The 26,208-nt window shown below is 48.1% G+C and overlaps 1 protein-coding gene across 1 annotated transcript; it reads left to right on the plus strand.

Moving 5' to 3' along the window:
- On the plus strand, positions 1–24,910 carry LOC104280750 (sodium- and chloride-dependent GABA transporter 1-like). Its single transcript, XM_009878498.1, has 14 exons — positions 1–241; positions 5,800–5,931; positions 6,620–6,720; positions 9,283–9,392; positions 9,752–9,884; positions 11,093–11,227; positions 12,710–12,813; positions 13,112–13,236; positions 14,015–14,127; positions 19,187–19,318; positions 20,010–20,112; positions 20,535–20,635; positions 21,405–21,572; positions 24,806–24,910. Exons 1-14 carry the CDS (start codon positions 1–3, stop codon positions 24,908–24,910), a joined length of 1,803 nt encoding a protein of 600 aa, XP_009876800.1.
- Positions 24,911–26,208: the final 1,298 nt, after the last annotated feature.

Here is a 26,208-nt window from a genome sequence, read left to right on the forward strand (position 1 = left end):
ATGGGCAAGATGGACAACACCTCCGTGGAGCTCAGCTCTCCCTCTGAGGTAAAGCAAGCAGCCCTGGAGGAATCGGAATCCATCACCCCTGACGCCCAGAACACCAAGAAGAAGAAGAAGGAGATCCCAGACAGAGGCTCCTGGAAGGGGAAATTTGACTTCTTACTGTCCTGCGTGGGCTATGCTATCGGGCTGGGCAACGTCTGGCGTTTCCCGTATCTCTGTGGCAAGAATGGAGGAGGTGAGAGAAATGCATGGCAGCTGCACTCATCCCTGAGAACCTTTGGACCTGAACGGGCTTCGGTTTGGTGTGGGTCTGGGCAAGCACTGGTGGGGACCAGCTGAGAGCACTCACTCACCATGTGAGTCATTAATGTGTCAGGAGAGGAACTCCCACAGTCTGTGGGGTTTGCAAGCAAGTGCAGGTTGGGAAGAAGCAGCCCAAAGAAATCTAACAAGAAGCTTTGAATTTTGTCAAGCTTCTGCAGTCCAAATTTGCTACAACAAAGTGTCTGGGGATCTCATTTATTTATAAGGAGGGCTATGCACATAGGCACCCAGCTGGATGCTAGGACATTCCCAGAGAAAGCAGTTTATTTCTGCTAATGGCGGTTTTCTGCTCAGTCTAGTCTATTTGTAACAGGTAACAGTTTTGCGTCTAATTTTGAGTCATATGTCTGAGGAGTTTTTATTAGAAGCTTTGCATGGACCATGGCAAACACATATACATGTATGCATAGGTATGTACATGTACACAGACACACAAAAGTGTTATCATCTATGGAAGGAAATGAGCTTTGACTTACTACAGTGTTGTGAGAAGGGTCATCTCCATCCTAATGTTTGAAAAACAGAAGCTATGAGACAATAATTAGGGGACTAGAGGATAAGTCTTATGAAGAGAGCCTTAGGGAGCTGGGGCTGTTCAGACTGGAGAAGAGGAGGCTGAGGGGAGACCTTATTGATCTCTACAACTACCTGAAAGGAAGCTGTAGTGAGACGGGTGTTGCCCTCTTCTCCCTAGTGAACGGTGGTAGGACAAAAGGGAATGAGTTCAAGTTGCACCAGGTGAAGTTTAGATTGAATGTTAGGAAAAGTTCTTCACCAAAAGGGTGGTGAAGCATTGGAATGGGTTGCCAAGGAAGTGGTGGAGTCACCATCCCTGGATGTGTTAAAAAACAGCTGCATGTGGCACTTCAGGAGATGGTTTAGTGTTACGGTGGTGTAGGGCTGTAGGTTGGACTTGATGATCTTAAAGGTCATTTCCAACCTTTATGATTCTATAAGGCAGCAGCTAGCAAAGGACTTAGAGTAACTGTGATGTATCTGTCAGCAGTGCCCTCCTCTGCAGATGGCCAACACAATTTTTTAAAAATTCTATTTATTGTTATGCCATTATATCCTTTTCTTACCAGTCTTCAGCTGAAATTTTGTCTCCCCATCTGCCTGCCTTTCTCTAGCTTTGCAATAGTTTGGCAGTGCTGGGGCACAAATCAGGAGATCTGGGAAATCAGCTCCCTGCCCAGCTACAGGCTTTCTGGATCCAGTCAGGATATACACTCTTGTGCCTCAGCTCCCCTTTAAAATGGTGGTCTTTCTTCAGCCTTGATGAGGAGATGCTTTTGTGGTGGGGAATATGGGTTGATGCTTTGACATTGGTAGAGCAGAGGCTCCTTCTTCTTCCCCACATGCCCAGCTCTCATATTTTTGGTGCCTGTTACTAAAATAACATTCCCACCCTCTTTGAAGAGCTGCTCACCTCCTCAAACCATTCTTAAGACTTCCCACACAAGTCCAAACCCCTTCACCTCACCTTTAAAGCTGTATGTACATTTCTAGTAGCCCCTGCTAGTCCTTCCATGTTGCTATTTGCCTCCCTCTTAGCTCTTCACTGCCCAGAGTTCCTGTCCCCGTTGCCACATTCATTTATGCCACGCCGAGTGTCTCTTCTCAGGCTTCTTCTCCACATCTTTTTTCTTTTCCTTTTGTCTTGAATTCCCTCTTCAAAACCTGCTTTGTCTTTGGCTCTCATGACTTCTCCTCATATCACCAGCCCACTTCTGCTGTCCATGCTGTAGGTGGTGTAGGATACTCTTCTCCTTCCACCCTGGGAAGGAGAACAGGGGTCTGGTTCCCCACAGCAGTCTGTCCAGGTAGCTGCACAGTGTTTAGGGACATCTTGGTCCTTTCTCTGAAGCTCATGGAGTGAGCCTCAGTGGGAGAGTGGACAGTTATTCATTTTGACAAGATTTCAAATTCGGTATGTCATTTTGTTCAGAGGCAAGAACGTGTGGCTAAGCCAGGCAAAGTCTATGGGAAACAGACAAGTCTACCTAGGGAAGTCAGCCACAGCCTCCAGAGCCATGGTGTGCCATGGTGTGCCATTTTTATGTAGCCACATACTAGCCTGAGTGTGCGAGCCCTTCTCATACAACAGTAGGCCTGTGGCTAAGTCCCAGCACTGGTTTTTAGCCCAGTCTCTGCCATGCGATTGCTGCGCCGTCTCAAAGACACTGGATCCATCCACACTGCCCGTGACTCTGTCTCCTCACACATAAAGGTGGGGATGACGAGATCTATAATTAGATGAGGGATGTTTTGAAACTAAAATCAATCCTATTTATAACATCAGCTGAGATCCTAGGACAGAGGATGCTGTGGAGGTGTGGAGCACTATTATTAGCATTAGCAATAGCACACAGGGTGATCTCTGCCCTGGCAGCCACCGGCAGGCAGAGGGATCAGCCGGCTGCGAGCAAAACCACTGGACGGATGAAAGGTGGGAATTGGTGCCTGCATCCTCTCAAAAAACCTGCCTCGCCTGCTGCTTCGTGGCATTCGGGGCAGCCTTTATGGCTCATTCCTCTCACCCCTACCTGATCTGGCTGTTCACAGGCACAACGGTTCCCACAGCCAGCAATAATGAGCAGCAAGTGGAGGCTGCTGCTACCGGAGACAGGCAGGAGAGCTGACGCACGAAAGCGTCACCGGGAGCTGATGCGAAGTGGCGAGGAAGTGTCGCCACAGCATCTGATTCACAATCGGGTGGGCACCGTCTTGGCTCTGCCCCGACGGAGGTGCCTCCGGAGCAGAGCAGACTGTGGGTGGGACTCTAATTTTAGCGTCGTGCATGTGCGCTGCTCAGAGCGCGGTCGTGTGGGCTGCTTCCATTACGCACAGGCAAATTGAACTGAATGGAAATATTGTCATCTCACTTACTGCTGTCACATTGTATCAGCTCATGGCTGATTTGCTCAGCATTGTAATCGGGCACGTAATTAGGGGATATTCAGCCAGGGTACGGCAGCCCAGCACAAGTCCCATCTGCTGCGGGGAGCAGGCTTTACCCAAAGTGATGCCTCGGCTCCCTGCTGGCTCTGCATGCAGCCAAATGTGCCCAGCTATGACTAATGCTCCAGCCCCTACACTGATTTCTAACCTCATGCAGTCCTTCTGATGTCAACAGGATTTTACCTGGCTCTAAATTGACTCCAAACACAGCTCAGTAGGTGCTAAAAATTGTCTGTGAGATCCTGAGCTTGAAAAACTTGAGAGAAGAATGTTTCTTTAAATAAGCATCATGCATTTCTCATTTACACGTCGAGACTCCAAGCAACGGCATGTAACAGCTTGTAATGCTCAACTTTTGATCTGTGGGCAGTGTTCGCCGTTTTAAGGATTAATTATTATTCCTTGCTGTACGGCATTAAGAGCTGGAGAGAGCAGGCAGATTTGGGGCTGCACAGCGAGTGCCAGGTGCTCTGTGATCTTTCCCTGCCTCTAAGGGCTGATGCTAGGAGCAGGCGGGGCAGGACCAGCACCATCATCCTTTGGAACCATGGACTTTGGAGACAAGTTTGGACTCTCCCAAGGTCATACACAATCATTTGTAGCAGGCTCAGGAACTGAACCAGACCTTTCAGCAGCCCATCTGGGAACACAGATTAAAGACCATCCTTTTCTCTCTCTGCTGAGGATTTAGGCACGGACATGCAGAAGGACAGATTTAGGTGCAGATTTCAGAACTGATTTTCCCTCTGGATGTACAGCACTCAGGGACATTATCCATGCCTGCCTGGGGACCTGACCCTCCAGAGTGACAGTGTCATTGCCAACAGCCCTCAGTTCAAGACTGCAGTCCGTTTGGTAGATTTCACCCTCTTCTAGAGGACTTTTGTCAAGCTAGGATAAACGGCTCAGGTTCCAAACATGTCCATTTTTTCTCAACAGTCTAATAAAATCTTTTACCTGCAAACCTTCCTGGCCTGCTGTAGATGAAAAATGCAGGATCGTCAGGGCCACAGCCAAATTCCATTAGCTGCTTGCGCAGAAGCAAGCAAGGCACAGTGACTGCTGATAAGCTCTGTTTCCAAACTGCATTGAGGCACACCCATGGCCCCGGAGTTGATCCCGGCTTCCCACATTGCTCCGAGGGTGCTGTACCTTGCAGGCTGCATTGGCTAGCGAGAGCGCAGGGGAGGATGTTGAGCGCGCAGCGATGCTCAAATCTGTTCATTCCTCCACACCAGGCTGCTGGTGAAGCCAAGAGCCTGTGCTTCCATGCCAGATTGCGATTCAGGCTCATGGTCATCGAGCTGCTGGCCAGGAGCGTGTTTTCTCCCCACCACCCGCTGCCAGATCCTCTTGCTCGCCGCCTCCCACAGGCTGCCCTGCCGGGTGCTGGCTCCTGCCTCTCCCAGCTGGACTCAGCTCCCTGCTTGGCAGGCAGTCATCCCCAGCTGGGTGTCCCCTGAGCCAGCATCCCTGGCTGTGCCTTGCTGCTTCCCTGCTCTGGGAGAGCAGCTGCTGGGGCCTGGCTCTGCCAGGTGCAAGCTGGGCTGCAGCTCGCTGGCTCCGTGTTTGCTCTCCCACTAATATCTGGAGAAGACAACTCAGACTGACAGTTCAGCCCTCTGGCTAGGGCAGAAACCAGTGTTGTCCTGGACATGGCCAGCTGCTTCTGAGTGAGTGTCCCCTCTCTCTCCCCAGCCAGCATCTTCTGCAAGAGTTTGTCCTTATCAGGAATGATGGCATGCTCCAGCATGTGCATGAGGAAGCTGGAAAATAAGCTTTGTCCCAAGTCCTAGAAGTCAGGATGACCTGAACACGTACAGCCTTCAAATCACACAGCAAGACTCTCCTATTCTATTTGCTCTCCTAATAGCAGAGTACAAGTAATATCCCTAGTGAATAACTGCATAACCTCATTTCCAGTGACAAGATGATTTTCATAGGGTCCATAGAGAAGAATAATATGTTCACCAAGAATTTTAAGAGTAAAACCTAGAACAAGGGTGGGGACATGTATAGAGCTGTTACAAGAGCAAATAGAGTCTTAGCCACAGTTTCCTTAAAAGACTGAAACTGCTGTAAACAAAGAAAGTAGTGGTCAATATCAGATATTCCTTTACCTCAAGGTAAGAACTGGGAGCTGCTGCAGGTAAGACAAAAAACATCAGCAAGATCAAGTTACCATTGGCAGTGTCCAAGCTTTCGGGTTTCTTGTCAGATTGGGCTTAGCATTGCCTAAATATCTAAGAGTGGCATCACATAGCTATTGATGCCAGTATACATGTATATAGAATACACATATAGCCATAGCAATAGGAACAGATAAGCGGAAGGCAGTGATGATCTCAGTGGAAGACTCAGAGAATACACCAACTCCAGCTGCAAACTGCTGCCTCCAAGCAAGTCTGTTCCTCATCATATGGGTGCTGCGGAGCCAAAAACCGCAGCTGGAAGCATTTACTTCTTGGTAAGAGGAGAGCTGTCTGATAATATTCCTCATTCTTTCAGGGGCCTTCCTCATCCCCTATTTCCTGACACTGGTGTTTGCTGGGATTCCCCTCTTCCTGCTGGAAACTGCTCTGGGCCAGTATACCTCTATTGGTGGACTGGGAGTCTGGAAACTAGCACCCATGTTTAAAGGTACTGTACCATAAGTTTGTGAAGGTGATGGCACATAACTATAGAGAAAAAACCTTCAGTGGTTTGGGAAGCAAGTCAGCAAATCCCCGTGGACTGGAATGGAGTGGCAGGGGAGGAGAGATTTTTCCCTCTGTCTTCATCAAGCTGCCCTTGACCCTGAAGTCTGCAGTCACTAAGATCACTGTGCTCCGTTCAAGCAGTCTTGTATGGTGGCAAGGCACTTCATGAGCATCAGGGACTGTGACGAAGGGGTTGCAGAAGGCCTGCCCCAAACCTCCCCATGTGAGCTCCGTTTAACTGCATGGGAAAGCTGTAGAAAGGGGTTGTGAACTTGTTGCCATGTCTGGAGCAGCAGCATTCTGTAAAACGGTGGTGATTTAAAATGCCTCGGATGCGGGAAAGAGCAAATTGGTAGGGGAAGTGACCAGATCCTATTTTCACGGAGCTCTGTCCCCAAAGTACCTGTAGCATATTGAAAGAGGTAGCACTGTTCACCCCATGGAAATGGGTGGGTGAGAGATGTGAGGAAACAAGCCTCCCCCACTGACCAGTTCAGTGTAGCTGCATCAAGTGCAGCACTGATGAGCCGGTTCACTTTTCCCGGCTCTGCTACAAAACTTGTGATGTACATGAGTGCAATGGGGCACCAGACACCTGGACTGACACTGCTCTCTGCCTTTGTTCACAGGAGTGGGGCTGGCAGCTGTGGTTCTCTCCTTCTGGCTCAATATCTACTACATTGTCATCATCGCCTGGGCTCTCTACTATCTTTTCAACTCTTTCACCACGGTGAGTCACAGGCATGTCAGCAGCATGGTATTGTCTGCACTGTGGGTCCTTACTCACCACTTTATGGGGAGGAGTTATTTATGCCACAAAGCACACACTCGCTGCTTGTAGTTTGTGCCCCCAAGAGCACCCTGCTGAGCCCTTTCCAAAGAAGCTCGTCAGCTCTGGAGGCAGTCATGTAGTGCTGATGGATACTGATGCTTGTCCTCTGGAGATGCTGGTCCTCTGGAGGAGATGGTCCCATCCCCTCTTTGGGAACTGTTGCCAGTTACATCAGTCTTTAAAACCTACCCTGTGTCTCTCCTATTTCTAGAGCTGTGTGAATCTAAGAGCTGCACATTTCCATAACCGGCTTTGTCACAACATGTTCTCATTACCCAGGACTTGGTCCTGACCTTAATTAGTCCTCATTTATGCTTCTCTTGATAAATGAAATCCTGGGGATTTTTTTCTGCTGGGAAAATGATTCAGAAAGCATTTAGACATCTGCTTATGACTGTCCCTTAGAAGGTACTTTGACACTGTGGTTTATAGTGGGCTCCTTTTCTACAGTAGAGTCTTCTACCATACAAGGTCAGAATCATGCCCCACATAACTTCTTGGTAGCTGAATGATTTATGTTAGCTCAGCAGCTGGGAAGAGCTCTTTTACCTCTCTGAGCAACCTGCAGCCTTAAAGGCATCAATTCCATGGTTCAAATGTGCTATTTTTTTTTCATTTAGGTGTAACCCTGAAATGCTGTTATGAACGTTGTGTATCAGTTTCACTTTTTGTTTGATCAAAATTTTCAAGTATCTATCAAGGCTTTAGCTAAAATATTCTGTTTGGCATTCCCAGCTGTGTTTCTACTACCAACACCTACTGTAGACTCACGGGTCCAGAACAAACCTGTCAGTCATGGATGATTAGGTGCACCCTCAGGGGGTTCCTGAAGGAACAAAAGGCTACCCCAAAGGAACCCATCCCCATTCTGTCTTGGGTAGAATGCATCTTAGGATGAGGCTCTGGTACAGTCAAGTGTCACAGACACAACTGGTGACAGTGCTCCTATCTGCACAAGCAATTCCAGGTGTTTGGCTCAAGACCCTTTTTTTTTTTTTCAAGAGATTAATTCCAGATTCCTCAAAGGACTCAAGGTACAAATGAAAAAAGCTAGGCTGATTCCTGTCCGCTCCTCCTCCTAAATTTTACTAGGAGTATTTTGAGGCTAGCTTGCCTTCTGCAGTGTCTGTCCTCTGAAATTCAGAGGAATTGGAGCAGCAACAAACCGTCCCCCTGTATGCCCCTCCTTAAAAGAGCGGCACAGCGTCTGTGATGTGCAAACCACTTGGTTGAAGGGCTGCTGTGTAGTGCTGCTTGAGGCATTGCATTTGCTCCAGTGCAATTAACAAGACCCCAACAAAATCACTGTGTGGGCTCAAACAGCCCGGGTGGCCACTGGGGTGTCCCCCCTGCCCCTCCCATAGCCCTTCCATAGTCAAGCCAGTGTGTGACTTAGGTATCATCTGCTGGAGTGAACCGATTTAGATGTGGGGGTGAAGGCAGCACTTCAAAGGCACTGATGCCACAAAGCACTTAAAACACGATATTTCTGATGGGTCTGTATAGGAATGGATACAAACAGCTTCTTAAAGCTCTGCTGAGCTGGAGCCTGAGGTCTTATCTGCAGAGGGAAATCACCCAAAATATCCATTCTGCATTTATCTCCATGCACTGCAGTCGGGAAATGAGATTGCCACGTACGGAGACATATCTGAGCTGCTCTTGTGGGGCTGCCTTGGCTGTGGCACTGCACGGCGTGGGCGAGCTGCCCTGCCTGCTCACACAGCCCCTGACGCTGCGGTTCCATCGCTCGCAGCGCCAGAACTGATTGTGTTATATCTGTAGCGGTGTGCTGCTGTCACACTGCTACCTACGGTGTAAACATCTCCCAGGAATCCCTTTGTGCAGCTTGTAATCGGGGCAGGGGACAGCATGAAATAGCTACTAGGCTTTAAATTTACTCCTGGGCTTGTGTTACAGTAGTTTATTCATGTAGACAAACCGCACGCCCCCATTCTGAATGCCACATCACTTTTTAAGCATTGAAGCTTGATACAGATGACAGATAAGAAACAAATCAGTGTTTATTCTTTGTGCAGTAAATTCCAACCACTTGTTGAATGAGGCTAGCCAAAAGCTGTAATGATTATAAACACAATATCCCCCGGTAGCTATTTTAATTAGTAGCTATTAATTACCAACACTTAATTGGAAATGGCTTTCTATCTGGGGAATTGCTAACATTTTAACAGAGCTACAGAACTGCCCTAATCACGTTGTGATATTGTTTCCTGGAAAATCCGAGCCACAATTTATCATTATTTTGGAAAATAGTTTCATGCTCTTGGCTTCAAGGTTCCTGCCTATCTGGAGTAGCTGTCCGTCCTCTTTGCAAAAAACAAAAAAAAAAAAGGGAGGGGGGGTGTGTTGTTGGTTTAAAAGAAGACGAATTTCGTTTCTGTCACTGCCCTTGTGAGATGTCACACTAACGATAAACCTGCTGTCCTTGTGCCGGCGCAGGAACTGCCGTGGCAGAGCTGCGGGAATGCCTGGAACACCGACCGCTGCTTCTCCAACTACTCCCTGAGCGACACCACCAACCTCACCAGTGCTGTCACCGAGTTCTGGGAGTACGTCCGCAGCCTGCCTACACCAGGTTTCTCCCCCTCGCCACGGCCATCACCCCTGCTCATCGGGGCTGTGGCCATGCCCACTGGCACTTTTCCTTGGACACCCTTGGCAGGCGGTTGTCAGAGCTGGCCATCAGCTGGGGTGGGCATGGGGTCAGATAGATAGAGAGGATAACAGCCTCTCTTCCCCTCTTCTCCTTCCTTTACCCCGTCACAATGAGCCTTAGGTCCCTTTAGGGTTTTGTGGGCTCTTGTGCTTGTCTGCACTTAGCCTTTCGCCCTTCAGCCACCTCTGAAATTTCTGATCCTTCTTCCCCCAAAAGTTAAACTTCCCCTTAAGACAACCTCTTCCACTGTAGGAGAAATATGCACCAGATGTCTGGAAGCCTGGGGGAGCCCGGCACCATCCGCTGGCCCCTGGCTGGCACACTGGCCCTGGCCTGGCTGCTGGTCTACTTCTCCATCTGGAAGGGCGTCGAGTGGACAGGCAAGGTATGGTGTGAGGACCATGTGTTTCCATGCTGCCTCTCATTGCCACACTTGGGTCTTGGCTGTTGAAATGTCCTCTGGACTCAATTTTATTCCAGTGCCTATAACTGAAGTTATGGTGCTTCAAGGAAGAATCATGGTAGATACTATTAAATTCCTGACATTTACCTTTCACGGTTGTAAAAATTGCTACTGTGTTTATTTTCATTCTAAGCATAGATAATAGCTCTTCCCAGTAAAGTCACAGGGCTGAGTGCTCAGTCCCTTTCAGAAGAGACTTGGGAAGAGATTTTTCAGAGATTACTTATGTTTCTCACCCCAGAACAGCCCTTTGAGAGAGTGAGACCTCTTCTGGGCTCCCCCTTTTGAAAATCATCACCTCTGAAAACACTGCTGGTGGAAAAAAACCTCACCACCTTCTTTGAAAATGTTCCTGCTGCCCTTTAGGTATTGGTGGGAGACCTTCAGATCAGAAGCACGTTGCTATTCACTGTCTAGCATTTAAGGCTAGCACAGTGGAAAGGTAATTGCTTAGTTTAGTGAAACAGCAATGCTGAGATACTGAGATGTGTTATTTAGAGCACAGCATGGTGTAGCAGGACAGTATTATGAAAGGAATGATCTAAAGGAGAGATCAGAAAGAAGCACTTCAGGCATAGGTCACCTAAGCTGTTAACTTCCCCGGTGGCTTTCAGACAAGTTTTAGTTACACAGCCACAGCAAAGCCCTGGTGATTGCCAGTACAGTCCCTGTGATGAGGGATGGCTTGTACCGGAGAGTCCCCGAAACAGTGCTGGAAAGAAGGTGGTGGAGTCAAGACGACTGATATTGCTTGATGTGTTGGACTAGAGAAACACCAGCTTTAGCTCTGCAAAATAAGGATGTGATGACTTAAAGGGATTAATTCTGTGGACTAAATTTATCACTATGCAATTCCCTTGTCTTTGGACAATTCATCCAGAGTTTAGCCTGCTACTTTTGTTATTAGTGCGTCCTTGCGTTTCAGTGGCGGTGAGAAACCTCAAACAGCCAGAAACATTGCTAGCACAGGAACGGGACACAGAAAATGCAAGGAAGTGCTGCTGAAAGCGTCTATGCATGAGGTGCCCACCCCCCTCGCAGGGGGACACACCAATGCAATGCCACCATGGGCAGGAAACATCCTGGGCACTGCTGGGCTGATGGCTTCTCTTCCGTGGTGTCTTTCGCAGGTGGTATATTTCTCGGCAACCTACCCCTACTTCATGCTCTTCATCCTCTTCTTCCGAGGCGTTACACTGCCAGGAGCAAAGGAGGGCATCCTCTTCTACCTCACACCTGACTTCAGAAAGCTCTCCGACTCCGAGGTTTGTAGCCTACAGAAAAAATCTTACCTCCTGGTTATCTCTGCATTAGTCTTCTCTGGGCACTTCCCTTGAATATTTTAAAGGGTATGTTAAATATATTATAAATGGAGTATTTCCCCATTCAAGGAGCCATGAACCTCACAGGCTAAGACAAAGCTGAGAGGGTAGGACCTTCGTGGGTGGAAGTCCACACAGCAGTTCTGCTGTACTTGAGCGGTGTTATCCATGAGGCGGGGGTTTGAGAAATTACCTCAGCAAGGAAACCTCCCGTCTGGGATGAGAATACCTCATTTTACTGACTATCCTGTCCCAGAAAAAGAACAATTCAGTGGCGCTAGTGTGGGGAGTTCAGAAGCAGCACAAGCACCACAGTGCACATGGCAGCAAGTTTTGAAGTGCTGAAATGATGACTGGTGGCCAGTAATGTTGCCTTGCTCAGAAGAATCACAGCGAGGTCCCGGAAGAAGCATGGAGGTTTATAAAGACAAAGTTTTTCAGGTGACACAGGCTCTGCCTTTTGCAGCAGCGATGCTCCCATGGCTCTAGAGGTCAGCAGGCACTTGAGAGCAGGGACAAGTTGGATGCTCATAACTTCCCGAGGGGTGCCAATGATCCCTCTTGCAGGAAACTCACTGTAACTGTACGGTCAGCTGCATTGGCTCTAACGCTGGAAACAAGGCTTTCAACATCAGCAGAGTTGTTTAAATACTGTGCAATTAAGAAATGAACAATCTGCCCCTTTTTCATGTGCCTTCTAACCTTTAAGCCCTTAATGCACCAGGACCAGCTTTGCAAACTGTCCTCTGCAGTTGTTTGCACAAGAAACTCTATGTTGAAAACACAAAGATACAAAGTGGAAGAGGAATGGAGCAGATGAGTGCAGGGGAAAGCAAGTACATACACACAAATTTGGATGGTGCTCGAGTCCTTTCAGACCTCCACTGAGGGCGGAGGGACATGGTTCAGAAAACAGGGTGCACACCCTTCCTCCAACCCCATCCATCCCTGGAAGTAGCCCTGAGCCACAGGTTTCGAAGGGCTGGGGGTGTATGTCTGGTGCTGAGTCTGGCTGCACTCTCAATGCACTTACCCCTTGGGAAGGATGCAGACCCCCTGCTCCTCCTCCTCCTTGGGGAGGCATTGCTGTCTAGCAGGCTCTCGCCTGACACGATAAGGAGGAGAGGCAGCCTGGTTGGCAGTGACACAGCTACAGGTTTCAAGGTGACTCCTGTAACATTTCCAGCTGCTGGCCCAAACATTTCCTTGGAGCTATGAGTCAGTAGCCAGTGTTGCAGGTACCCATGGCCCTGGTGACAGGGTGCCCTCAGGTCCTGGCCACCTGAGTGGGCTGGATGGCCAAGCCTGTAGCCCCGTGGTCTGCATCCAGCCCCTTCGCTAGCCCTGTGCTGAGCTGCTGCAGGAGATGTGCCTGCAGCATGGTGTTCCTACCTCAGCACTCCTCTCCTGGCTCCTTCTCTGCAGGTCTGGATGGACGCAGCCACGCAGATCTTCTTCTCTTATGGCCTAGGACTTGGGTCCCTGATTGCTCTGGGGAGCTACAACACTTTCCACAACAACGTCTACAGGTCTGTTGGGTTTTTTCCAGCCTTCTGAATGGTAGGGAGTGCTTAGGGGTGGGGGAAGGGGTCACAGTGAGTCTAGGATGCCAAATCTCCAATGTCTCCTCACTGGAAACATGCACAGGGGAACGCTGCAATTGTCATAGTGGGACTCCCCTGTCTGCACAACACTTCACATGTCATCCACGCTACTTCTCCGTGGCATGGGAACTGTTCTTGGCAAGACTCAAGTTTACCCCACTCTTCACTCCTGCTCTCTTTTCTTTTGGTTTCTTTTCCTTCTTTCTTTCTTTCTCTCTTCCAGGGATTCCATTATTGTCTGCTGTATAAACTCCACCACAAGCATATTTGCTGGATTTGTTATTTTCTCTATTGTTGGCTTCATGTCACACATCACAAAGAAGTCAATCTCAGAGTTGGCCTCCTCAGGTAAACGGAAACGCAACAGCAACCTTTGAGAGCAACATGTCAGTGAGTGTGGGATGCTCTCAGACCTTTCCTGACCAAGACCCAAGTGTGCTACCCTCTTTGCATACCCTCCCACCAAGACAGGTCTCACGTACCTGTGACTGATGTTCATCACACCTGCTTTTAATGGGGACATCTCCACCTGCTTTTAATGTTCACTTTCTTTTAGTGCTGAAGTTTCATGCACTTTAGCCATGGGCCATTTGTTTTCTGAAACCTTTCTGAGGAGAATAGATATTGCCCATGTTTTCAGTAGACATACGCAAAATTTGGAGTCCTTTTTCCATGAACAATTTTGAAATTGTAACCTCAGAATAACTTTAACCAAGATGGGACTGTGTCTTTTTGCACAAGAGACATATTTTGAAATTGCTGTCTTCCCAGAGAAAGCTTTTACCTCAAGCAACAGCATTTTGTCATGGAAGGAAAAAAGACATCAAGACAGTTATAACCAGCTCTCAGTATCAGTTTGTTTTTCTAGCAAATTGCCCCAACTCCATTTGGTAGCAGTAACCTTATGACTTTCCTGCTTGCTGGAAAAGACAGTCATTCTTGCCCTCCCCATTCTCCTCCTGGGTTGGTGTGTCATGGGCAAAGGCTCAGGTGTTTTATCTCCTCTGTTAAATACCTGCAATTCTTGACCGTGATCATTGTCTGTCTGTTTAGCTGTGGCCCTCAGCACAGACTTACCATCAAATGCTTTATAAACACAGGCTCATCCCTCTTTTCGTTAATGCAGGCCCCGGACTGGCTTTCCTTGCCTACCCACAGGTTGTCACACAGCTGCCCCTGTCCCCACTCTGGTCCATCCTCTTCTTCTCCATGCTGATGATGTTGGGTCTGGATAGCCAGGTGAGATGACCCAGGGACAAAGTAGGGTAAGATATAAAGATATCTTCAGATATGATGCTGGTGTCCCCTTCTGCACCTTGGGACAATGCTGAGCAGGGTCTTTTCTTCATGGTGAGATGCAGCTGCATGAAACAAAGCCTCCTGTGTGATCATTGGCTCTGCACTCTTCCCTAATGTAGGCATATACTGCAAATGTGGAGGTACCTGATCACTACCGGTCCTTGTTTTGCTGCCAGTTAAAAATAAGAGCAATGACCAGCTTCCAGAAGGCCAGCAGAACCAGTCAGCCTTATAAGGCAATTACCACTTCCCTGTAGGAGGAGAGGACCTTTGGAAAGCTTTTATCTGTTCAGATCAATTTTTGGCCCTATGGAAGTGCCATTGCTGCTGAATGGGCACAGCATGTCCCCATCCTACCAGGTGATCCCAGCAGCTAAGCTCACAGGCTCTAAGAAGAGCTGGTGGAAAGCTATCCCTGATGAAATACTTTGGGGCAAGGGAAAAAGGAAAAATATTTCTTTCAAGTAATAACTGCTTTGTCTTGTTAAGACGTGATTCCCCACAGCCCCAAAATAGGGAAGTAACGTAAGGGAAAACAGTATTACCTGCTTCATTTTGGGCCTGCGTGATGATAGTTTGTGGAAACCACAGCTCTCTTGGTATTTTGTGAGAAGCAAAGTTTGGATGCTTTGGATTTTCTTACTGTGTCACTTTGACCAAACTGCATTTTCTATGAGGCAAGAAAATGTCATTACTTTGGCTTACTTTCATAGGTTAGAGTAGAAAGTCTCCATCTTCTCTACTCCCAGGAACTGTCAGGAGCATCTCTGCACCAGGTACCGGTCTCCAGCCAGCCCCAGCGCTCTGGAGCTTTATCTACAGGCTGCACTTTGCTGTCTGATAAGTCTTACAAGACATTTGAGGGGGAAGCAGTTGAATATAGCAAAAGGTCTCTACCCTGACCCCCCTCAAAGCCCTCACAAAACAGGAAAAAATAATATTTTGTGTATTTTCACAAGCGATGTTACTTTTTTTTTCTAATGATTCCGGACAGATGTAGCTAGCTGTGAAGCAGTCAGTTGCAGCATGACTCCCTTTGGGGTGCTTCAGAATTAAAGGCTCCTTCAAAAGCCTTTGCCTGGTCTGTCACATCCTCCCCCTGTGCCCATGTGCTCTTTCCTTGAAGTGCAAACTACCAGTACAAAATGGATGCTCTCTTGGATTACAGATAGTGTTCATAAATCAAGCATAGTTCATGATCAGACTCAGAGATATTCCTGAAATGTCACACCTGGTTTCCAGGAAAGTCTAATCAATCATAACTGGTTTTCCATTATGGCATATGCCCATAAACACATCATAAAGCTCACATCTGCTTTACCACAGACATTATTTGGCAAATAATTTCAAATAACGACTAAATGTTCCAAAAGAAGCTACATTTACAGAAAAAGAAATTACTCTCCACGAATTATTCACCGAGCACTGGTGAATAGTTTGAGACATGACAATAAGCCCTCTAAGCACTGTGTGGAATTTATTTGCTGCATTTGTTTCTGAAATACCACTTGAAATTCTACAAGTCCTTTCTGACAGCTAGACTCAGAGGGCAGGCAGTCCATGGGGGGCTATCATTGCCTGGAGGAGGGGGAATGAAGCATCAAAAGAAAAACAAGCTTGTAAAAAAGCAAGATAAATACATGTGAAGAAGCTCTCCGTCTGCAAGCTGGAGTTCTGATTCAATCAAACACACCATTAACAGCATGGCAGCTTATGCATATAAAGCAAACAACACACGCTGCAATTGCAAATGCATTTTTAAATATCCAGTTAAAAAAAAAAAAAAAAGAGATGGTTTCATGAGGCCCAACAGGGCCATAGGGCATTTCTTGCACCCTGCACCCCCCGGGGCTGCTGGAGTGAAGGTGCCCCTTGTCACTGTGCACAGGGTTGTAGGCACAGCAGAGATGCTCGGGAGCTCAGCTAGAGAAGAAAGGCAGGGGTAACATCTGTGTTTGCAATGCAGCGACAAGCCCCAACCCCTTGAACGGCAGTGAGAGTAGGTCCACCCATGTCCATTAGCTTCGGTAGCGAATTCTTCTGCAGATGCACAGCTACATCTGCCTCTTTCTGCCAGGGCACTCATCTCATCTGCAGTTACTTGAATGGGGTGAATGACCTATATTGATAGACACGCGCCTCCCTCCTGTGCCCCCACTTGCCGCTCATGTGCCTTAATGTTCACTCTGCCTCTGATCCATCAGGGCTTTAAGCTCTCTTGCGTCTAGACCCTCTTGCATAATATGCTAATGCTTTCTTTTAACCTACCAGTTTCCAGGTCAGGCATTTTGTCCCCAGGAGAGCTAGCAAGCCTTGTGACTGCAAGCCTGCGTCTGTCCCATGTGAGGCCGCCTCTCGCAGGTTATTCATGAGGATCTCCAGCTGCTGACAGTGAGACCCACTCTCATGGCTCTCTGCTGCACATCCGGCAGCTGTGGTCAAACCCACCATGGACCCACGGGTCCCTCTCAGGGTGCTCTGCATGGCCGAGGAGGGGATAGCAAGACCCTGACACAGGGAGAGGGTGGGAGACTTCCCTTCAGACCGAGGTGCCACCTATATTGACTCCCAAACACAGACCCTCAGACCCAGAAGCTTGTGTAATGATTAAGTCCCTGAAGGGGAAAAAGAACAAAAGAGAGAAGTGAATGGAAATAAAAGATTTAGGAAAGAAACACCATCATGGGTAGGGACATGAAGAGGAAAAGAATATGTGCTAAAACTGTGGCTGGAGAGAGCTGGTGAGAAAAATTAAACGTTTTGGAAAGCAGGCTGAAGGGTGTATGTGTATCTACCCACACCCACAAATGCACACACAGGGGAAAGGGCAGAACAGGAGCAGTCGTAAGGACCAGATCCTCATCACTTCTGAAAGTACCGTGCGTTCACTCAAGTCCCTGCCTGTCTCATGTGAGCACCTGAGACTGGGTACACAGGCTGGGAAATGGGGACCCCTGGCCAGCCTGGGCTGGGAAGATGCGCCTCCTCCAGGCTGCACCACCCCTGAGGCCTGAAGCTGGCATAAGGCAATTTTCAGTAAATGGCATGAAGGCCATTCCCTGTTTTATGGCCAGAAAACACCGTGTACTGACATTTGGTTACCCACCTCATCCACTATGCAGAAGCTTACTTCTGATACAAAATGAAGAGATTTCAATTCATTTTGTAGCCCTGTTTCTTTTCACCCATCTCCCTGTCTTTCCCTCTCTGCTTTCCCTGACTTTGATTCCTCTTCCTGCACCAAGGGACTGTTGATTTTACTCACTCACGTTATTTGAGGTATCTTTATCTTTGCTCCTTTGCCCCTGGACACTCCCCACATCCATGCTCTGTCCCTGAGCACCCCTGATCACCCTCCAAACCCTTTTCCCTTTCTGCCTTGCCTGGTGCCAGTCCACACGGCTCTGCCTATGGTTCCAGCAGCGCTAGGCTAAGCATCCACGTGGAAGGAATAGCTTTCGACAATGCTTTTTTTTTGTCACGCTGGCTCTTCACACTGTTGTGCCATCTCAGTCCTGACTCGTCCAGACAACGAGCTGGGTGGGATGGGGTGAAGAGCTCGCTGTCAGTGAGTATAAAGGCAGCTTAATCCATGCCCAAACAGAAAAAGATGCTGTAATAGCGCTTGTGTCCAATATAAAAGGCTAAGCTCATTAAAAATTCAAGCTGAAACAGTTGAGCTTTGATGCTCTGGGAATACTGGCTTTCCATGCTGCTCTGTGCAGATGTAAAACCTGGGGCAGAAACCTTACCCTTTGCCTCGCTCTGTCCCACGTGGATGCCGGCTCCAGCAGCCAGCAGTGTGCAAGCTCTTCCACCTTCCCTGTACCGCTATAGGCATGGCTCAGACTCCCTGCTTTTCTCCCATATACCTTTCCAGCCCTGTGCTGCTCTTTTTAGTCTGTGTACCTCTACTTCCACTCTTTCTTTTTTATTTATTTCTTGTCTCTCTATTCAAAGCTGAATCTAAAAATCCCAGCACTTTCTAGAGTGCTCTCCCAGGGGCAGGGAGGTCCCTGACATCCAAAAGCAATGAAAGCTCTTTCATCTTCATTGCACTGGCTTGTACATTTACTGAGGGTGACCAGGGAAGCTAGGAGCTTGCTGCTTTCATAAACTTCCCAGGATTTTTGCTAGAGGCATGATGTGCTCTCTGAGAGCTGTATGTTACCAGTGGTTTCTGGGAGTGAGATATAAAAGTGTATCTCACAATTAATCAAGAAATAGGAAGGAAGGAAGGAAGGAAGGATGCACTTCACTTACATACAGTCAAACTGTCTTCATGCCATAGGGCAGAACTAGTAGGGAAATGAATTTGAAGGTAGCACTCATGGGGACTTTGTTATGTGTTATGGTACAGACAGCATTAATATACTGTGCCTGGCATAGCACTGCGCAACCCATCCAGATGTTCTCAGCTCTAAAAAGACCATGTGCTGTGAGGACGAGCTTTTAATGTGTTACATGCATTTAACTTAGTGTGCTTGGAAAAGTGAAATCAAGTGAAGGGCTGGGTAGTCAGGGATACTGTTATTATGCACATGCATGTGAGACTGGGCAGTGGGTAACGCAGTTCCTTAATGAGTGTTTTAGATCATTTAACAGCACAAGCGATGTTGCAATAGACTGAGAAGAGCACACATGGGAAAGGAAGAGCAAGCAAGGTCCTGCACGTGTCCTAGCAGCAGACAGATGCATTGCTGTGACAGAGAGCCTGGCAGCATGGGGAAGCAGGGCAGTGGCAGGGAAGCCCTAGAGAGTTCAGGTGAAGAAAGAGGAGGCAGAAAGCAGAGATTTATCTCAGCTAATTTTAGATATCTCATCCTCATGCTTTTAGCTTCCTCTGTATTCAGTGGATGAAGAGAGGTGTTTTCAGAAGATGGTTTGTACCAGCTTTGTGCAGAGATGCCTCTTTTTTGTTTGGTGTTAAATGTGGAAGGTGATGAAGTCAGGCTAAGGTACTTATATCTATGTCTTTGGTGTATACCTTTTCCTGTAGTTCTGCACCGTCGAGGGGTTCATTACAGCCCTGATGGATGAGTATCCTTATCTGCTGAGAGCAAGAAAGAAGGTCTTCATTGCTGTAGTCTGTTTCATCTCTTATCTCATTGGATTCTCCAACATCACCCAGGTACAGACAGTCATGCTTGTGCCTCAATTCATGGCACCTTTCTAGTCACTTTGGCATAGCACAGCAGTGCCAAAAGCATGGGAGAAATTAAAGCATCCCTAGAAGATATCCTGGATAAACGGGCTTGCTCATCATTGCCACATCTCAAGTGACAGTCTGGCTTGAGTTTTTGCTATTTGCAATAAGGGCTCAAGTCAACAAAGCCCAAGCTGAGGGAACACTTAGTACAAAGGGTTAAGATAACATAAAGAAGACCAGCCTGAGACCCTGAACCTCTGGGGCAGAAGCCAAGGTTCACATGTGTGAAGGTTAGGGCTGAGTGGTCTGGAGACCATTTGTGAAGCACTGTAGGTTCATGAGGAGGCAAGGCAGCAAAACTCCTGGGAGGGGCAGAGCAGACTAAATTAAGTGACTCAGTCTAAACCGGAGAAAAGTAAGAAATCCTAGTGAATCTCTGCTTTTCTTCTCACCCCTGGCCATGCCTGAACAGTCTGGCTAATTGTCTACAAGAGCACATCAGTTTTGCTGCTGGGAATCAGATTGCAGTGGAAACACTCCAATGCCGGCTCTACTGTCCAAGGAAATTAAATTTAAAGCCAGCAGACGCAGATAGTAGCGATCCAAGCAGCCAGCTGATATTGTCGACCCTAATCTATAACTAAACTCCTTGACCCTGGTTTTGTCTCCTCAGGGTGGCATTTATGTCTTCAAGCTGTTTGATTATTACTCAGCCAGTGGCATGTGTCTTCTTTTTCTTGTCTTCTTTGAGACCATCTCAATTTCTTGGTGTTACGGTAAGCACAAAAGACCTCATTCTTTTGTTTACTCTCTGGGCACAGTGAGTTACTTCAGAAGCCTCCCACAGTGAAGCCAATGAAAACTTTGCAACTGAAAATAGCTTAGGCTGATAACTCCTGAAAAATCAGGAGCAGAAGGCTGTCATCTCATTTCTCCAGGCTACCACAAAGTTCTCTGCATAAACTGGCAGATGCCTAGGGCCCTACCCTCTGGTCTTCAAGAGGACACCAGGAACATGGAAGCTGCTAGCATGAATTTGGTTTTGTGTCCCCATTCCCCATCCCCTCCAGATAATGTTTCTCATGCTGCAGCACTGTCACCCTGTTGCTGTGGCTGACCTGCGCTGTGTCATGAGAAGAGGTGATGACCATGGTGCCGAGTTGGGATGGTTTTTTACAACGCTTGTTTCTTCCTGTAGGTGTGAACAGGTTTTACAGCAACATCGAAGAAATGATTGGCTACAAACCTTGCATCTGGTGGAAGATCTGCTGGGCCTTCTTTACTCCTCTTGTCTGCCTGGTAAGACCTAGGGCATCCTATCTGCAGGCCTGGATCCAGAAGGGTCTCTTAATTTGGAGGGACTGTAGGTGAACCATCATGTTCTTGACCCAGTATAGGTCTGGTGTAAGGTGGTCCTAGGCAGACCTGAGATGGGTAAAGTAATACAAGAGCATCTTCCAATTTGCCCTTTGGAAATGACCCATAAGAAAATCTCTAGGTGATAGTTTTAATCTAAATTAGGCCATCAGGTTTTCATTCTTTTTTTCTCAGATGCCAAAAGATAAGCAAATAATTTACTATTTAAAAAAGCTGTTATTGGTCCTGGGACAGACTTTCAGCTACTTCAGCTCCAGTCTCAGCCCCTGATAGGCTTGTCAAATGCAGTGTGACTGACCATGAGGAATTTCATCTTTGCTGGCTCCTGCACTTCCAGCAGGATTAGTACAGGGAATGGTGTGGGAAGGCCAATGACGGGAAGATGAAGGATCCTGAGGCCAGCTGTGAGGATGCTGCTAACTTGCTTAGGAGCAAGTGTCGGGGCACTGCTCATCAGAGTAGTCTAGTGAAGAAGGAAATCAGGGGTAATCCGGTTCCAGTTTTTTATATAGGATAACAAGAAGAAATATGAATTTGCCATTTGGTGGGCTGAGAGCATCTAGACTGTTTTAAGGAGCTGTTGACTTGCTGCAGAACTCAGGGCATCTAAGAGGATAGTGAGGGGAAGAGTGGATGGACGGACCCCGAATTCACACACCTTCACTTGCAATGTCTGGTTCTCTTTTCCCAGGGTGTGTTCTTCTTCAGTGTGGTGGAAATGACACCTCTGACACTGGGGAAATATGTCTATCCCGCATGGGGACAAGGCATAGGTTGGCTTATGGCTCTGTCCTCCATGGTACTCATTCCAGGATACATGCTGTATTGTTTCTTCACCTCAACGGGGACTCTCCGGCAGGTATGAGCAGCTTCACTACTCCTATTTTGCTCTCTGCTTAGAGTAAGCCCTCCACTGAACTAAGCCTGGGAAGAACCAGGAGGGCTCAAATCAGCCCAAGCACAAAGAACAACCTCTGTGACACAGGCTCGCTGGAGAGGAGTTACTATCAGAACTGGTACTAACACGTCTAAATGTCTGAGAGTGCCGCTGGGCAGCACGTGGCTGGCTGCGTCTGGACTAGTGGGTAGACCTTCAGGTAGTCTCTCCTTACACCAGTCCATCATCCTTCATTGAGCTTTGTGTTGTCACCATCACAAAAAAAGGAGTCCTTTTTTCCCAAATATCTCTTCAGTGCAGGGGACTGGAAGTGATTAGGAAGGACTCTCTGAGGTTTCTTAACCCAGAGAAATCCCAATTCCCACCAGTCCCTGCCTATAAGCAGGTTACCTGGCATGTCTCAGCAGAGAGATTGGCATCCTGCAAGCATGAATCTTGAAGTATCTCATGGTTAGGACCTGCTAGTGACAAACACGCACAGCAGTAGTTTGTAGTGTACTTTGTAAAGGGCTCTTAGTCAATGAAGGGGTTAAGAAGCAATGCAGACTTTTGTGCAGGACCCACAACACTGATCTTGTTTAAAACATTTTTTAAAATAGTTTGAGCTGAGTTTTATGTAGCAGTGAATCACAAGTCTCTGTATGTCATAACTAGTAATTATTGTTAAGATTTTATTTACAGTGTTGATACTCAGTCTTGAGAGCACTGTGCACCAAGTCCCAGGCTCGATGCTGTCTGCTGCAAGCTACAGGTGTAAGAAGTCAGCACAGGGATGCTGATTTATGGCTTTCCCAGCCCAACAGCAACAACCACCAGATGCTATTTAAATCCCATGAGATTACTTCATGGATCCTGTATTTTGAATAATGTTTAATTCACAGATGTTTTGGCTGGAATTGCTAGACTGAGATCATCTTCAGGCTCTCTGCTTCTGAGGTCAAACTGCAGGGGAATTTGACTTTCCTTCCTCCCAGCTCTCCATTTGGATAGGCTCTGGTGGGGGAACTGGGCAGGTTTGGTGTCTCAGATGTGCTTTCAATTTCTGGTCTCTCATCTGAGGTCACATTTAGGTTATTGCCATTTTGTGTTGAAGGCCAGCAGCAATACCAGTAATAGGTCCCTTCTCAGAGGTTTTGAGGGCTCCTTATTCCCTCACAATGCCAGTTGATGAGATACTCAAGATGAGTCAGCAATGTGTGCTGGCAGCACAAAAAGACAACCATGTCCTGGGCTACATCAAAACAAGCAGGTCGAGGGAGGTGGTTCTGTCCCTCTGCTCTGCTCTCGTGAGACCCCACCTGCAGTACTGTGTCCAGCTCCGGAGCCCCCAACACAAGAAGGAGATAGGCCTGTTGGAGCAGGTCCAGAGGAGGTCCACTAAGATGATCAGAGGGCTAGAGCACCTCTCCTATGAGGACAGGCTGAGAGAGTTGAGATTGCCCTGGAGAGACCTTATAATGGCCTTTCCCTCCCTGCCGGGGGCTGCAGGAAAGCTGGAGAGGGACCGCTTACAGGCAAAACTAGTGATGGGACAAGGGACAATGGTTTTAAACTAGAGCAGAGTAGACATAGACTAGACATTAGGAAGGAGTTCTTTACTATGAGGGTGGTGAGACACTGGAACAGGTTGCCTGGAGCAGCTGTGGATGCCTCATCCCTGGGAGGCTGGAGGGACTCTGAGCAACCCCGTCTAGTGGGATATGTCCCTGCCCGTGGCAGAGGGATTGGAACTAGATGATCTTTCAGGTCCCTTCCAACCCAGGTCATTCTATCATTCTATGATTCATAATATGAGCTGGAAAAGAGAGAAGAGGGAAGCCTGCAAACACAGATATGGGTTCAACCCTTTGCTTAGGCTCAATCCTGTTTCCCCTAAGGTTGGTGAAAGCATGTCCTGGCATTCAGGAGCAGCTTGTGAATGTGTTTCCATCCATCCCCTCAGCAGCTCATGCAAACACCAGCAGTGCCAGTCAGCAGCATGAGTGGCTGATGCGCACCTTCTCTGTCCTGTCCTGCCAGTAACAGCACTCACACACATCAGGGGACCCAGACTTCCTCCCCACTGTTCAGAGACCTAGAAGCAAGCAGCAGATGGCAGCAGGAAGAAAGGAGGCTTGTGTATGTGTGTCTGCTCATATCAGAAAGTCAGAGAGAATTTTTGGCCTCTTATATGCACAGATCCTGGATTAGTTTGTAATAGAGCTGGAGCTGGAGGGAAATTAGATGCCAATGCTGAATAAATTGGTTTTGACAGACAGGAAAGATTACAAGTCATTTTGATCCTACTGAGCATGAATGCAAGGGGAAAAAAAAAAGACCATGAATGGCAGAAGCAGCTCAGTGAACGTTTCAGGGACTTCGCCCAACAACAGCCACTTCAATGGTATTGAAGAGTAGGAGCTTGTTTCCTTTTGCTGGAAAGGGCTTCTTCCTGACTTAGGGAGGTCTGTTCAGGTCAGGCTCAATCCTCCTCCGCCTTCCTTTCTGCAGCTTGCAGCATTGGTCCCTGGCAGGCAAAAGTGATTCATTCTTCTGCACCACTCCTGATGCTCAGTCCACCTCCAGTAATGACTTGCCGCTCCATGTTTTCCTGGGTTCTTCCTTCGCTTTACTTGGCTCTGCGGTTTCCATTTGGTCAGCTCAGGGTGACGGGAACTGCTGCTGGTGCAAAGGTTGGTGCAGGTGGACTGGTCTGATCATAGAATCATAGAATGGCATAGGCTGGAAGGGACCTTAGAGATCATCTACTGATCTGCATCTGTGGCACAGACTGTAACGTTGTAGCCTTCTGCAGAGAGTTAGTAATGGTTTGTAATCAATCCTGGCTGAAAATTTACAGAAACTGGGAAAATGGGTCTGCTCTGAAGCCTGTGACATTGCAACTCTCTCTTGTTCCTGCTTGCAGCTGGTATTGCCTGGTAACAGTCTGTTTGTGTTACAAGGATTATTTCAAATAAAAGGAGGAGCTGTTGTGCTGTGTGCAGCGCCAAAGCAAAGGTGACTTGCAAAGGCTTTGATGGTGTTGGAGGGGTAACTCCTGCCACATGCACCATCCCCTCACCCTGTAACTAGGGCCACCTCTGAGGCTCGGGGCGAGGGGTCCCAACCCCCAGGTACTGCTGTGACCTGACTGTCCCACCACTGCCAGCCCTGGCCCTCAGGCTGACACGCTTTCTCCCTTCATTTCCTGGCAGCGTTTGCAGCAGATGACACAGCCCAAGCCAGAGGTGCACGCCCAGAACAACGGCCTCCAGCCAAAGATGTCCTTGAATGGGAGGGTCTCAGATGCCGCCGTGTAGAAGGAGAGCCTGGACCTCCTCACCCTGCCCTGTAGCTGCTCGCACCATCTTGTCCCTTGAGCTCCTCCAACACAGTTCGCTGCCCTCAGCTCCGTGGTGGCTTTCGCTTGTCAAAGAGAGGACCTGGTAAATTAATCCTGTGGCATCTCTTCCTCCTGGCCCAGCTTACCAAGGCCCTGCACGAGGGACATTGTGCGGTGACTGTCTTCATCCTGCAACATCCTGGTGCAGGCTCTCAAGAAGGAGCAGATAGTGCCCAGTCTTCCTCCTCCTGGTGAGAGGGGATGTTTCTAGAAAGCTTAGACTGATACCTGAGCACTCATCTGTTCCTGCCCTGTCATGTGAATATCTGCAGAGTATCCCATAGCTATCACTCCAGAGAGCCAGCTGACACAAGGTTCAAACCCCAGATGGTTTTTAACTCATCTAGCATAAACCAACATCAGCAAATGCATAACTGGAGGAGGTGTGGCAGAATGAAGGATTCAAGTGAGGAGTCCAGCTGTAGGACATCACCCTGAAACTGGAGAAGGGCATCAGGATGGCGTGTGCTGCTCACAGGTGCCGTGTTTCAGCCCTGTGCAATCTCGGAATTTTTCACTGCATCCATTGAGGCTGGCACTGTGAGCCAGAGGCAAGCAAAGTAGGCAGCCTTCTTCTGGAGTGTCCTGCCCTTTGCAGCTGTGTGCAGAAGCCACTCCCTGACCCTAAAATGCAGTGGAGGGTTTTTTGCTAGAAGCTGTCCCGGTCTCCTACACTGACCACTCACTGCTGCAATCAGCTTAGTGCGGAGGCAGGAGGTCTGCTGTGTGTTGGGGAGACCTTCCAGCACGGTGCAAATCTCCTCCCCGCTGAAACAGGGTAGTTCCTGCCAAACACCCACCCTGGCTGCATCTCCAGGTGGGAAACAGTAAGATGAAGCATAGTGCCCATGGGTGGTTTAGCTTGTACCTTTTTTGGGAAGTGGCGACACCTAAATCCCAGCCAGTGGAAAACAGGATCTCCTGAGGGAGCTGGTAGGATGTACCCACCACGCTTAAACCCACTCCTGTGAACCAGTGCTGACTTCCCTTGGAAGTGTCTGTACAGCCAGCTGCTGGTGCTGGCACAACCCAACTCCCAGCACACACATCGCAGGAGGCCATAAGCTGTTGTAGATGGTGATGGAGGAGTCTATAACACCTTGGAGAAGGCTGGGAAATGTTTCAGAGCAGTCCTAAAGCAGCAGCATATTTCTTGGTTATAAAGTCTTGAGAAAGGAGGTGGCTCATCGTAGCACCATGTGCAGGTGTGACAGC

This window comes from Apaloderma vittatum, unplaced genomic scaffold (genome assembly GCF_000703405.1).
Source record: "Apaloderma vittatum isolate BGI_N311 unplaced genomic scaffold, ASM70340v1 scaffold10941, whole genome shotgun sequence".
Lineage (NCBI taxonomy): Eukaryota > Metazoa > Chordata > Aves > Trogoniformes > Trogonidae > Apaloderma > Apaloderma vittatum.

Bases quoted from the DNA above. Each gene is read 5' to 3' on its own strand.
- LOC104280750 (XM_009878498.1), top strand. From the start codon at position 1: ATGGGCAAGATGGACAACACCTCCGTGGAGCTCAGCTCTCCCTCTGAG. The intron at 9,885-11,092 runs GTATGGTGTGAG...TGTCTTTCGCAG, and splicing joins GCGTCGAGTGGACAGGCAAG to GTGGTATATTTCTCGGCAAC. The intron at 19,319-20,009 runs GTACAGACAGTC...TTGTCTCCTCAG, and splicing joins GATTCTCCAACATCACCCAG to GGTGGCATTTATGTCTTCAA.